This window comes from Fundulus heteroclitus, chromosome 3 (genome assembly GCF_011125445.2).
Source record: "Fundulus heteroclitus isolate FHET01 chromosome 3, MU-UCD_Fhet_4.1, whole genome shotgun sequence".
In the NCBI taxonomy this organism is placed as follows: domain Eukaryota; kingdom Metazoa; phylum Chordata; class Actinopteri; order Cyprinodontiformes; family Fundulidae; genus Fundulus; species Fundulus heteroclitus.
Window position 1 is genome coordinate 30,890,526 of NC_046363.1, and position 13,148 is coordinate 30,903,673.

Consider the following 13,148-nt stretch of genomic DNA (forward strand, 5'->3'; position numbering starts at 1 on the left):
AGAATAACTTCCGGGTCGCCGCTGAATGCGCTTTATTAGTTAAAACGGGACCAGAAAGTTCACTTTATAACAGCTGTCATTATTTGTACGAAAAATATATTGTATTAGAAAATAACTTGAGTGAGCTGTAACACATTAATGCTGTCAATGCGCCCTCTGGTGGACCCATCACAGACAAAAGACGGCATTGTTGTTATGGTAGCCTCGTTTATTTCTTGAAAAAAACACAACTGCGGGTGACGAAAGACTGCAAACGGATTCCATTCTGTGATCAACACTGTTGGAGTGGACAGAGTAAAACAACTATCCAAATGAATTTAAATTTTCGCTCTGTGTGACGTGATCGTTGCGCATGCTCAGAGCAGTGAAAGCGTTAAAATGCGATTTAACCATTTTTTTCCTGTATTTTTGTTATTCCCTTTAAATCATGAAATATTCACTCAATTACAACGAAATACAAAAAGAAACATCTCACCAAAAACAAGATAATAGAAGAAATAATTAAGAAAAACGAAAAATTATTATTATTCTGTTTGCACACGTGCAAAAGAGCCGAAGATCTTGCTTTCGTACAGATCGGTAGTGACTTCTGCCATGATTATTTTTTTGTTTTACAACTACTGTGGTCTCGCTCCACATTAGACTGAGGTGCATGGCCCTCTTCTGGTTGGTGGCCTTACTACAACACTAAAAGAAAGTCAGTAAGCGGACCTTATCAGGTAATCGGATGGAACAAACTTTAATCTAATAAACCATTAATCGACAATTAGTCGTAAATCGATCATTTGTTTGCATCCCTAGTTGCAATTCTAGGATTTATCACACACTTGACACACACAAATTATACTTATTTATCATTTCTGATTGAACAAAAATAGCGTATTTACATCTCTTAAATAGAGGTCTGTATAAATTTGTGTGTGAGGTTAACTCTTGTGTTTACTGTTCTCTTTTGTCCGTCTTCAGTGTCCATTCAGTTCCTCAGTGTAAGCAGTGTTCAGCTTTAAACACATGTACAGAGTGCCTGAGAACATTTCAGTGTGGCTGGTGTGGCGACTACAACAATCCCACAATTGGAAAGTAAGTGTGGCAAATCATAAATAAGAATCGTGTTGTGCCATTCAATGATAAAAAAAAACTTAAAAATGTAAAAAATATTTCTTGGCTTTAACAAAAGTGTGTGAAAAGCCATGTTTTTTTCTTCTTCTTTGTTTTAGGTGTTTGAGGGGAGACTGGGCAGGAATGGATGATCCATCTGTATATAACTGCAGTGTGGCCGTGGCAGAAGCTCGGGCTGCAAAGTAAAATAATTAATTGTGCTGAGATGATTCATGTCTTTAAACCTATAAATATCCTTCACACTGTAGAGTGTGATGTGAAATATATTGATAGCATTCATTACTATCTATCAGGGATTTGTAATTATTAACAGCCTACTGTAGTTGTGTTTGAAAGCAGTGAAAACCAATTTCTGGCCATTTATATAAACAACTCTTTCTGTTGCTTTAGCCCGGAACCTCAGACCTCGGCCCCACCCAGACCTCTGGAAATGGAGCTGGAGCTGGAGATCTTCGATGACGAGGAGAAAGATGCGGTCTGGTCTTACCCCACATGTCCTGACGTGGAGGAGTGCAGGCTAGGCCTCCACAACTGTCACCCTTTTGCCACTTGCATCAACACCCCCACCTCGTACGAGTGCCACTGTGAGAGAGGATACACGGGCGACGGCACGCTGCACTGCAACCAGACGTAAGCGTTTTCTGCAGACTTGTTTTGCCTTTGACTTTGTTTTTCTCTTTTATTGGGATTGGTTATTCTCAATGATGATTTTGTTTGTCATCCTAATGGCAATCTAAATTTCTTTACCCCTTTTAAAGTTGTTACAATGAGTGCCGTGAGGGCTCGTGTAGCGGCAGCCCACGGTTTGAGTGTGAATGTTCCCTGGGCTGGACATCTGACCCCGCCACGCTGGTTCTGAGTGGCGTCGAATGTGACGTGGACTGTGGCTGCAACTTCCACTCCACCTGCATCACCGCTCCTGGGATCTGTGATGAATGCCAGGGTGAAGCCATTATGGATTTGATTTGGCGCTTTCAGCAGTCGCCCGTATCGTCAAATGCCAAATGCATCATCGCACCATTTTGTGGGTTCATACTTTGTTCACCATATTTCTTCGCTCGTCTTTCAGATTGGACGACAGGACCTCACTGTGAGCACTGCCGTCCCGGTAGCTTCGGTTCCGCCCTGGCTGGAGGCGGCGGCTGTGTCCCTTGCGAGTGCAACGGACACGGCGACCCGCTCCAAGGTTACTGTCACAACCAGACCGGCCAGTGCTACTGCACTCACAACACTCAGGGACCGCACTGTGAGTCCTGCCTCCCTGGCTACTACGGAGACCCTAGGTAAGAATCTGCCTACTTTTGATTGCTTTCTCTAAACTAAGTCCAGTGTTTTTAAGGAAAAAAAGAGAGATTTGATTGAATTATCGTTCTGACAAACAGAAACAACGGCACGTGTTACCGCCAGTGCCAGGGTCGCTCCGTCCTGCTCTCCCCCTCCTCCTCCACCTCAACTATCCCCTTGTCGTCTTCCTTGGGATGGCGGAGTGGCACAGAAGGGAAGGGAGGACTTTCTCACTGTCTTTGGGTCTTGTCTGTCACTGAGAAGCTTGGACCTTGCAAGCCCAAACAGCTCTGCCCCCCAGTAGCGCTCACCTTACACCCAGACTCTCACACTTACTGTAAAGTAAGTGTCCAGTGTTGCTTTGCAAAAGATGCAAGTTGATGTCAGAGCTGCTCTGTGCCTGACAACAATGTCATCACTCCATTAGTAGATTAATTAATTACATTGGTGTTTTGCAGAGCTCTTATGTTTATGTATTCGATGGCCTCCCTCGCTTTCTGGCCAATGGAGTCGTACATTCTGATCACAACCTTATCGGAGCGTTTTGCGGCACAACAAGGACTCAGCCAATCACGGTTGAGGCCACCTCAGGTAGATGTCACACATCCCCGATCTGTAATTTTTCATGTCTCAGTTACAGTAAGCGTCTTTAATGCATTCAGAATTCACAATTTAACGTCTTTTTTTTTTTTCTTCACTAGGTGTGATCTCAGTCTACTTTGAAGCCAACGTCTCTTCAAATAAACCCCAAGGCTTCAATGCGTCTTTCTGGGTGCGTCGGTGTCAGCAGAGCTCTGACGAGGATGAAGAGGGCTCAGCTATGTGTGCGGGCGGAGCCCAGTGCGAGAGGGGGCTGTGCAAGTGTCCTCAGGGATATGGGGGACCATACTGTGACCGACCCATGTGCCCCCAGGACTGTGGAGCAACAGAAGGAAGAGGAAATTGCAATAGGGTAACATAAAAAGTCTACTAAGTCTTAAGACTGGAAAATGTAGTTTTGGCTTAATTTATTTTGGGAAAACTGTACTTAAATTAGTTTTTACAATTTAAATCGCGTTTTCAGAACCTTTAAAGTTAATGTATCTGTGTTTCCAGTAGAATTTTCTCACATTGAAAAATGAAGGAAATTTCAGGCCAGAATTTGAATACATTTATCAATTAAGGGGGAAAAAACTCCTACTTAAAAATATGTTTATATTTTTTTTTTACAAATCATTGTGGCATAATTACCTGTCCCCCCCTGCTGATCATACTTTGTACAACCCTTTCTTTTACTTGATCTCTCAAATTTCACAAGATTGGAGCAGACACAGAGAGAAAACGGGTTTTGTTTTCGTATTTCTGGCATCACTCCCCAGTAACCGTTTGGTGTTTAGATGCCACCTGAGGGTTCTTATGGGCAGTCTTGGTGACCCCAAGATGCCACCCTTCGCTGCAGTTTTCTAGCAGAGCGGTTTGGAGGATTTTTTTATTTTCTTTTTTTTTTTTACCTCCCTTACTATGTTTTTCACTGTGCATGAGATAAATATGGATCCCCATCCAGCCTAGCAGCCAGTGGCTAAAATAACTTTATCTCTGTGTCAGGTCATATTTATGTCCCTGGGAAAACAAAAGTTTGTGTGCATTATTAATTAAACATTTCTAGAACTCTGATAAACATAAAAAAGTAAGAGCATGAGTTAAAAAAAAACTTCAGTTATGTTTAGCTTAAAGGAAATATTAGGCTGGCAGTAATTGTGCCATCAGGGATTTAGTTAAACACAATTATTTCTCCACATTCGATAAGTTCCCCACTAATTAAATTTAGTTAAATTAAAGATTGTTTTTTTTTTCTAAAGATTTTCAGTTAATTGCTTATCAATGTCCATCTTTACCAGGTGTGACAAACACAATAGTCCTGATCGGTGCTTATGGATATGTAACTGTTAATACTTGCTATGTTTTAGACTCTGGGAGTTTGCGTGTGCTCTGAAAGCTGGGCCGGCTCAGACTGCTCAGTCGTCCGGGACTCCAACAGCTTGATTTGGGAGACTCTGCTAGACACACAGCTGACAATGGTAGGTTCTAAACAAATATAAGCAAAATACATTACATTTATCAATTGTGAAATCAGTAAATCCCAAATCCACCTTGATAGAGGTGGAAAATGGGGGTCTAGCGGTTAGAGAGCTGTGAGTTTGTGTCCCGGAGAGGCTGCAAAGTTCCTGGTTCTGCTCCCACACACTGCTCCCTGATACTGCACGGTGGCAGCCCATTGCTCCCTAAAGGATGGTTTAATGCAGAGGACAAATTTCATTGGAATGTATGTTGCAATGACAAATAGAGATGACTATTTCTAATCACTTCTGTTTTACAGAAACAGGCTCATAGGTTCCTCCAAAGGATGGGTCACTCTCTGGTATCTGGACCTCAGGGCAACCTTTGGATGTATGGAGGGCTTTCTCTCTCAGATGGCATTCTTGGAAACGTGTACAGGTAGGGGGGAATAATCTGAGATTGAAACAGTTTTGGCCGCAGGACCCAGAAAGGTTTAAGGTGGGAGATTTTAAGGCACTTTCCTCCTGACGCAGTTTGTGTCCTTCTGGTTGGTTTAGATATTCTGTGTTGGAGTGTTGTTGGACCCAAATGTTGACAAGTTCTCTGGACGAACAGGCAACGCCCAGCCCTCGCTACCACCATGCCGCTGCACTGCTAAACACTTACGAGCTGGACTCTGGAAGCCACGAGGGGGGTCACAGCTTCATGTTGGTGGTCGGGGGTGTCACTCAAAGTGGTGTTGCCATGGATACCTGGACTCTTAATCTCAGCAGCTTGGTCTGGAGAGAGCACAAAGTGAGTGGTTGTTGTAGTGTGGATTTAGAATATATTTGGGGGGGGGGAAAATCAACTTTTAAGTTATGCCTAAATTATCCAATGTTCCAATGTTTGACAGAGCTCAGTGCTGCCCCCGGTGGCCGGTCACACTTTAACCGTCCGTCGAGACATCTCAGTGCTTCTGATTGGAGGTTACTCTCCGGAAAACGGCTTCAACCATCACCTGCTGGAGTTCAGCCCTCATACGGGGAACTGGACAATCGTCCCTCACACTGGAACACCACCTACAGGTTCTATAGCTTTTCTTTTGTCGCAATAAACAATATTTTTTTCGCTGATAAACCTTTGCTTTAAAACCAGAACAGTCACATTTTGAAAGTGCATAGAATAGGCAAGAGAAATATAAAGGGATGCTGCTGCGTATTTTTTCCTGCTCAGAAATGTGATGCTATCCCCTTCTGTCAGGTTTATACGGCCACTCGGCAGTGTACCATGAGCAAACCGACGCCATCTATGTGTTTGGAGGATATCGTTTTCATGTGGAGACGGTGGAGCCATCGGGCGAGCTCTATAGTCTGTATTACCCCAACCTTACCTGGTCTCTCCTGGTTCCTTCACAGGGTAAAAAGGTAAGCAGTCGGCCTTGTTTCTATGTTTTTTTTTTTATATATGCTTTTTGACAATTGTATATAGATGATTTATTTAATGTTGTATTATGTCTTTGCTTTACAGCCTCTGTCCCGTTTCTTCCATGCTGCTGCTTTAATCAAAGACACCATGATCGTCGTTGGTGGGAGAACAGAAGCAGAAGACTACAGTAACTCTGTGTCTCTGTACCAGATCAACTGCAACACCTGGATACAGCCTGGTGACTCTCTTAATCATTAGCTGCTGATTTAATTTCAAAACATAATATTCCCCAAGCAAGTAATCATCCCTCTTTTCCTTCAGTTTCAGCCGTAGGGGATCCAGTCAATCGCTCAGTGTCTCTTGCGATGACGAGCTGGGATGGCCGCCTTTTCCTGTCAGGTGGCTTTAATGGCGTCACACTGGGTAGACTCCTGACTCTGACGGTGCCCTCTGACCCCTGCGCCCTCCTGCCGACACCAGAGGCCTGCAACGCCACCACAGGCAGCTGTGTGTGGTGTAGCGGTACCTGTGCGTCTTCTGATGCTGCAGAGAGGTAACGCAGATTATTAGCTTGTGGAAGGTATCTGCAGCTACTTTATTTAACAGGGTTCCCACGGGTCCTTGAAATCCTTGAAAGTTTGTGAATCTGAAAAAATAAATTCAAGGCCCTTAAAAGTTCTTGAAAACAGCCAAAACAACACCTTGTCCTTGAAAGTCCTTGAATTTTTTTGTAGGGTTGAAAGTTCCCACGGATGACGACTCATGTGTCATTATTTTACTGCCACACGATCTTTTAAAATGATGTTGATTCCGCAGACTTTTAATTTGCAAAAGTACGTTCGCTCTTCTTCGTTAGTTGGTAGGCTACGGTTTAGGCCTACGTGTGTCCAATAGGTTACATTCACGCAGTGTTGCCAACTCAGCGACTTTGTCGCTATATTTAGCTACTTTTCAGAGTCAAAGTCAAAAACTAGCTTAATCAAAGATGAAAGTAAGTGAAACAAATTGATATAATTCTGAACATCTCAGTGCTGCATTTTTTCCATAAAATTCCATGAAACGGTAGACTAATGTACATCTTATATGTAATGTAGTATGGCATAGCCATGTACTGTGGATATAAATGTAGGCTATGAATATGATCAATATCAATGTAGGCTATAAGTTAAGTCCACTTTCTTGCATTGCTTCTGACCCAACAACTTCTATGCCGTTTAGTCTTTTATTGAATTTGCATTGTATTAAAATATGATAACCTATTCAGCGGTCACAGTAGGTAAATGCCGCCACGTGTGGTCCTTGAATTTGAGGAAATTGGTCCTGGAAAGTCCTTGAAAGGTCCTTGAATTTGATGTTCACCAAGGTGTGGGAACCCTGATTTAATGCCGCTAACCTGAGACATTGATTCCCCACCCAGAATGGGCTGCCTCTTTGGGCATTCCACCTGCTCCCCGACTCCTCGTCAACCAGATCAGTGCCGCAGACTTAAGACCTGCAGCGAATGCCTTGCTCGGCACCCTAAAACCTTTTCCACTCCATCTCAGGTAAGGTCATTTCATTTTAGCGTACCACATTTACAAAAATATTCAGCAAACTACAATCTCTTGTCTCCCCCCCCCCCCCCAGCCTGCTTTACAGTGCAAGTGGTGCACAAACTGCCCAGAAGGGGCTTGTATCAGCAGCTCTGTCAGCTGTACATCAGAACATGACTGTCGGATCAACCAGAGAGAAATTTTCCTGTCCAGCAACTGCACTGAGACCAGCTGCGAAGCTTCAGACTGCCCCAAGTGTACCGCTTCTGGAAAATGCATGTGGACTCGCCAGTTCAAGCGTACAGGTGCACAAGTTCATTCAGAAAAGTGTTCAGAATAAATTCTGAATAAATTGTTGAATTGTGTTTACTACTGTGTAAAGTAGCAGTTTTTGTGTGGGCTTTATGGTTTTGGGGGAGCATTAGTATTCTGTGGAGGAAAAAAAAACTTTTTAGATGCGCTTGGAAGAAGTTTTCTTTTTTCATGAACAATCAGTGGTGAATGGGCACCAACCCTAATATCTTACGGTAAACTCTGTAAGAAAATCCTGCCATTGAAGTATCTGACTCACAGCTTCTTCTCAGGGATAAGCTAGAAGCGTATTTTTGTTTTCCTAAAGAAGCAGGTGTCCATTTGACCATATAGGCCTACAGCTCAAAACTTAAATACGTAGATCAGGGGTGTTCAAAGTTGACATTGTGAGTCATTTATCGCCCTTGGAATTCAAGAACGGTAGAAATTTGGCTCGCCACCATCAGCAGTTCATGACGATGGACACTTTTACATTTTCTGGGGGGAGAGATTTCCACTGACTAAAGTTTTCTGAAAATTAAAATTTTTAGGTACAACACAAATTATTCTGCATTATTGTTATATATTCCCTCTGCTGTCTGTTTCCATTTTTGATTTTACAACTATCCTGCAACTTTTGAGCAAAATCTGACTCGGGAGCATCCAAATTATTAAACCTGAATAAACACCACGGCCATTTAAAAAAAGTGCTGCTGATAATTGACTACACCCATTTTCTAGACCAAGAAAATAAATAAAACTATTATATTTTTGGCCCACATGGCAAAATGGTTAACTCCACTGGCTTAAGCTGATCCAACCTCAACTGGGTTGTGAGTCTTTAAAACACAATTTAAGATTCTTGACACCTTTTTATTTTGCTTGGAAAAACACAAAAAGGCATGTATAGACAGTTTGTGAAGCTTTTACTCTATTTGTAAAAAAAAAAAATAAAAGGTTCTGTGTACAATACAAGCTCCGCCACTGATTGTGTAGATAAATATCTGTAGCTGATTAAGATTTAAGGCATTTAGTTGATGTTTCACCAAAACGCTGCATGCATTTTTCCTCCTTCAGGTGAAACGAGGCGAATCCTGAGCGTGAACCCCACTTACGACTGGACATGTTTCAGCTACGCGCTGCTCAACGTCTCACCCATGCAGGTGGAGTCGTCCCCCCCTCTCCCGTGTCCCGCTCCCTGTCACACTCTGCACAACTGCAGCCTCTGTCTGGGCTCCAGGGGCTCTGATGGGGGCTGGCAGCACTGTGTGTGGAGTATGGCTCTGCAGCAGGTAAAACCAAACAGCTTCATGCACGCTTTGTTGGATTGTGTTTAAACGATCCTAATGTCCGACAAAACTCTCTTCCCATGTTTCAGTGCATGAGTCCGTCTTTCGTGCCCCTTCGCTGTGAAGCGGGTCAGTGTGGCCGGCTTCTCTCTGGGGGAGACTCCTGCTCTCCAAAGTGCTCCCAGCTCACCCAGTGCTCCCAGTGCATTGCCAGGCCTCAGTGCGGCTGGTGTGCTACCGGCGGAGGCAATGGAGCTGGGCGCTGCTTACAAGGGGGAGTTGATGGTGAGAAACGTCTTCACTTGGAAGACTTAAATAAGCAGTCTTTCAGGATGTTTGAAAATCAGAGCTGTATGATTGCGTTTGTCTAAATCAGGGGTGTCAAACTCATTTTGGTTGAGGGGCCGCATACAGCTTAATCTGATCTCAAGAGGGCCACACGAGTAAACTCATTGCAAGATTAAATAGAACTAATAAATGTGGACTTGTTGATTTTTATATTAAGTTAATTTCACTTTTACACAATATATTATGAATAACCTCAGCGTTTTTAAGAAAAGTATGTGCAATTTCAACAATACTTTTACTCAGTTAAACATTTACTTGTGCATTATGCATAAGAACTGATCACAGTGATTATACAACGTTGAAAAAACATTTATTCACATTTTTTGGAACTGAAAAACACTGTCCTGCATGACAAAATACATCAAACAGATAAAAAAAGAAATGATTTGAATTTTTCTACACCTGAAGCTTAATCTGCTAATTAAAACACAGCGCCCCTCGTTGACAATATAGGAACTGCATATTTTCAATTAAACAAAGTACATGTTTTTTTTTCAATAATTGTTTTATCATTCTCTTCCTTTTATCTTGTCCACTTGTGAAAGTCAACTCTGATGAGCTCTTTGTGGCATCTTATTGCCACATTGCCAGACAGGACACTGGAAAAAAAAAAAAAATATATATATTTTTTTTTATAATGATAATGCATTTAGCCACAGGGCCGGACTAAATTGTTCGGCAGGCCGGATCCGGCCCGCGGGCCGTATGTTTGATACCCCTGGTCTAAATGGTGTGTGATTGGTGACGTTGCTCTCTCGTTCCAGGCGTGAGTGAGGGTGTTTGCCCTGTGAGAAACAGCAGCTGGTCCTTCCTGCATTGTCCGGAGGAGGATGAGTGTGCCAACGGCCATCATCACTGCAACAGCACTCAGGACTGCCATGACTTACCTGAGGGTTACCACTGCACGTGCAAGCAGGGTTACATACTTAACAGGTAATCAACAGTTGTCAGTAAAGCTGCTCTCGCACGGTTTCTTATCCTGCCACTTATGATGGCACATCTAAAAAGGCGTTTTTTATGCAGGTTAAAAGAAAAATGCATTTTACAAAGCATCAATTGCTGTCATGTCAGACAAATTTGCATTACATATGATGCGTTTCTGTTTTATATAATGTGCCGGTATTAGGATGTACAGTCTGCTACTGCGTTGGGACAGAGGAAGTTATTTTAGCTGTCACGCCATTTTGTCGATTTTTGTCCAATACTTAATGATAGCCTGACCAACTTGGGATGAACGTTCAAGACTCTATACAGAGTCTGTGAATCCTCCTCAGCGGACAGATGTTGAATTAATGAGAAACTAGGTCAGGCTGCGCTGCTGTTAAAGTCAGTTCAAGCATCTGGCATGCAGGGGTGAGTATTCATCAGTGCAGATAGCAAAACAGGACCTTAATTAAGGTTACTGGTCTGTTGCTGCAACATTTAAGTAGCACTTGTTTAAATTCTGCTGCAGTGGAGCAAATGTGCAGAATGCTACAATTTGTTTCTCTCCCTTAGCTGGAAATCAAATTGTGCGTAACACGGTGTGAGCCCTGGAGCATTATTTACTTAAGGTTGCACACAGTGGGCCACACGGTGTCGCAGTGGTTAGCACTCTTGCCTCACAGCAAGAAGGTCCCGGGTTCCAGTTCCAGGCTCTGCAGGGGGCATTTCTGTGTGGAGTTTTGCATGTTCTCCCCATGTCTGCGCAGGTTTCATTCAGGCGCTCCGGTTTCCCCTACCACTAAAGACATGCCGGTCATTTCGGCCATTAGTGGCGGCGCGCTTAGGCTCACCCTCCATCCCTCTCTGTAATTTCGTCGTATGTACCTTGTATTAATGACAAATAAAGAACCTTACATTGTTTTACACTACTGAACCACAAGACAGATACACAAATGTATGACTGGGTTATTGGGTACCACAGTTTGCCTTATAGTAATGTTAAATGTTTCACCAGATCTCAATCTGCTGTGTTCCTTCTCTTCAGCGTTTCTGGTCAGTGTGAGCCGGTGTGTGCCCAGGGCTGCGTGAACGGCACCTGCGTGTCCCCGGGAGTTTGCCAGTGTCACTTTGGCTTTGTCGGGGATAACTGCTCCTCTGAGTGCAAATGCAACAAACACAGCAACTGCGCCAGCGTTGACAAACCCGATGTTTGTCTGGAGTGCCGCAACAACACCAAAGTAAGTGTTGATAAAAGTCCTGCGTCTTCTCACTGTGAAGTTTTTTTTTTATTCATATACAGGAGTATTTAGTCCTTTTACTTGAATTCTAGGGTAAGCACTGCGAGAAGTGCAAGCCTTTGTTTGTGGGCTCCGCCATAGATGGCGGCACCTGTCGTCCATGTCGGGACTTTTGCAGGGGAAACGGCATGGTGTGTCTGTCCCGGGATGAATATAACAAGGCCATCGAGAACCCTCGTCTCTTCCCTCTGGACCCCATAGTTGTAAGTTTCTGAAGCACTTCCTGGCCTTCTCTTGTCAGTCGCTAAAAACAAACACACCAGTGAGTTTGCTTACGATTTCCATCTTTTCATGTCCTTTAATCAGATTCTGAGCTGGGTGTCTGAAGGTCCCACAGAAAATACTGCAGTGTGTGTGAATTGCCAAAACAACAGTGTTGGGGACAAGTGCGAGGGCTGCCGTCGTGGCTACTTCTTACTGAATGGGAAATGTGAAAAGTGAGTAATGCTTGTTGCTCCGAAGGCAACAGACTCCCTGTGAGCTAATATTAAAAAAGCTTTATACAGCTTTATTTATACAGCATTTGGATAAGGTATGAATACCCTACCCTTCAACCTTTTCACATTTTGTGACATTTCTCACATTGTTGTGTTTTAGCAGAAGGTTTTAAAATAGACCAACACACATGTGTCCATGCCTGGGCTGTAGAATATAAAGAATCGCTTTGTACAATTGTTTAAAGCATTTTCTTTTTTTTTTACAATTAAAAAAGTGACACTTTTCCTGCTGAAGAACACTTCTTTAAATGTCTTAACGACCATTCTTGTGTTCCTTCATCTTCATGATATGATTTGAACGGTTATATGAGATTAGATTACATACAAGGTGACCCTACTAATTAGGTAACTTCTGAAGGCAGTAGTAGATTTTTTTTTTTTATTTCAGGTATCAGAGCTGGGACTAAATGTGGGCCACCTTTGATTTATTTCTATTTTTTTATCCATGATTTTCTATTATGCGGTACTTGTTGTTGGTCCGGCATGTAAAATCCTAGTAAGTAAACAGTACAGTTAATGGCTGTAACATGACAACATGTAAAACATTCAAGGGTATAAATCATTTTTGCAAGAACTTTTATTATACCTCCAAAAAGTGTATAATAAACAATGCACAATCACTGTTATTAACAGTGAGCATAATGCTGGGTCTGTCAGGCATAAACATAGCCTGTAATGCATCAAACAGAGATTTTTTTTTTTTTTTTTACAGCGCAATTAGGGCTATTTTTCTATCTGACCTAAGTGCAACAAAAAGCCAACAAGACAACAAATCTTTCGCTTACCTAAAGACGTGAAAGCTGACATGCAAATGTAGAAACACAGACTATTGATACGTGTTGCAAATGCTTTTGATCCTTCAGATGCTAGGGTTTGGTTTTCATTGCAGATGTCAGTGTAACGGTCATGCAGACACTTGTGAGCCTGATGGCAGCGGCTGCCCCTGCCAAAACAACACAGAGACCTCCTCCTGCCTCAGCAGCCCTCAGAACGACCGAAAAGACTGCTACAGGCAACAAGTATGATGAACGTACTTTTATACAAGAAGATTAGGATCTCTGCCACATTCTCCCTTGTTTTACTAAAATTAATTTATAAGTAGTATAATATTTGCTGTTATTT

The 13,148-nt window shown here is 42.7% G+C and overlaps 1 protein-coding gene across 1 annotated transcript in view; it reads left to right on the forward strand.

Moving 5' to 3' along the window:
- Positions 1 to 13,148, forward strand: part of megf8 (multiple EGF-like-domains 8) — a 30,796-nt gene that overhangs the window by 14,577 nt on the left and 3,071 nt on the right. Inside the window, exons 20-43 of the mRNA XM_012881926.3 lie at positions 967 to 1,080; positions 1,218 to 1,301; positions 1,510 to 1,749; positions 1,878 to 2,062; positions 2,189 to 2,402; positions 2,502 to 2,745; positions 2,862 to 2,994; positions 3,105 to 3,355; positions 4,350 to 4,460; positions 4,760 to 4,878; positions 4,998 to 5,235; positions 5,336 to 5,507; positions 5,683 to 5,846; positions 5,950 to 6,085; positions 6,169 to 6,400; positions 7,265 to 7,391; positions 7,474 to 7,684; positions 8,748 to 8,962; positions 9,049 to 9,244; positions 10,072 to 10,240; positions 11,277 to 11,469; positions 11,562 to 11,732; positions 11,836 to 11,966; positions 12,916 to 13,045. Coding sequence (XP_012737380.2) covers positions 967 to 1,080; positions 1,218 to 1,301; positions 1,510 to 1,749; positions 1,878 to 2,062; positions 2,189 to 2,402; positions 2,502 to 2,745; positions 2,862 to 2,994; positions 3,105 to 3,355; positions 4,350 to 4,460; positions 4,760 to 4,878; positions 4,998 to 5,235; positions 5,336 to 5,507; positions 5,683 to 5,846; positions 5,950 to 6,085; positions 6,169 to 6,400; positions 7,265 to 7,391; positions 7,474 to 7,684; positions 8,748 to 8,962; positions 9,049 to 9,244; positions 10,072 to 10,240; positions 11,277 to 11,469; positions 11,562 to 11,732; positions 11,836 to 11,966; positions 12,916 to 13,045 — 4,180 coding nt within the window. The remainder of the gene's footprint in view (positions 1 to 966; positions 1,081 to 1,217; positions 1,302 to 1,509; positions 1,750 to 1,877; positions 2,063 to 2,188; positions 2,403 to 2,501; positions 2,746 to 2,861; positions 2,995 to 3,104; positions 3,356 to 4,349; positions 4,461 to 4,759; positions 4,879 to 4,997; positions 5,236 to 5,335; positions 5,508 to 5,682; positions 5,847 to 5,949; positions 6,086 to 6,168; positions 6,401 to 7,264; positions 7,392 to 7,473; positions 7,685 to 8,747; positions 8,963 to 9,048; positions 9,245 to 10,071; positions 10,241 to 11,276; positions 11,470 to 11,561; positions 11,733 to 11,835; positions 11,967 to 12,915; positions 13,046 to 13,148) is intronic.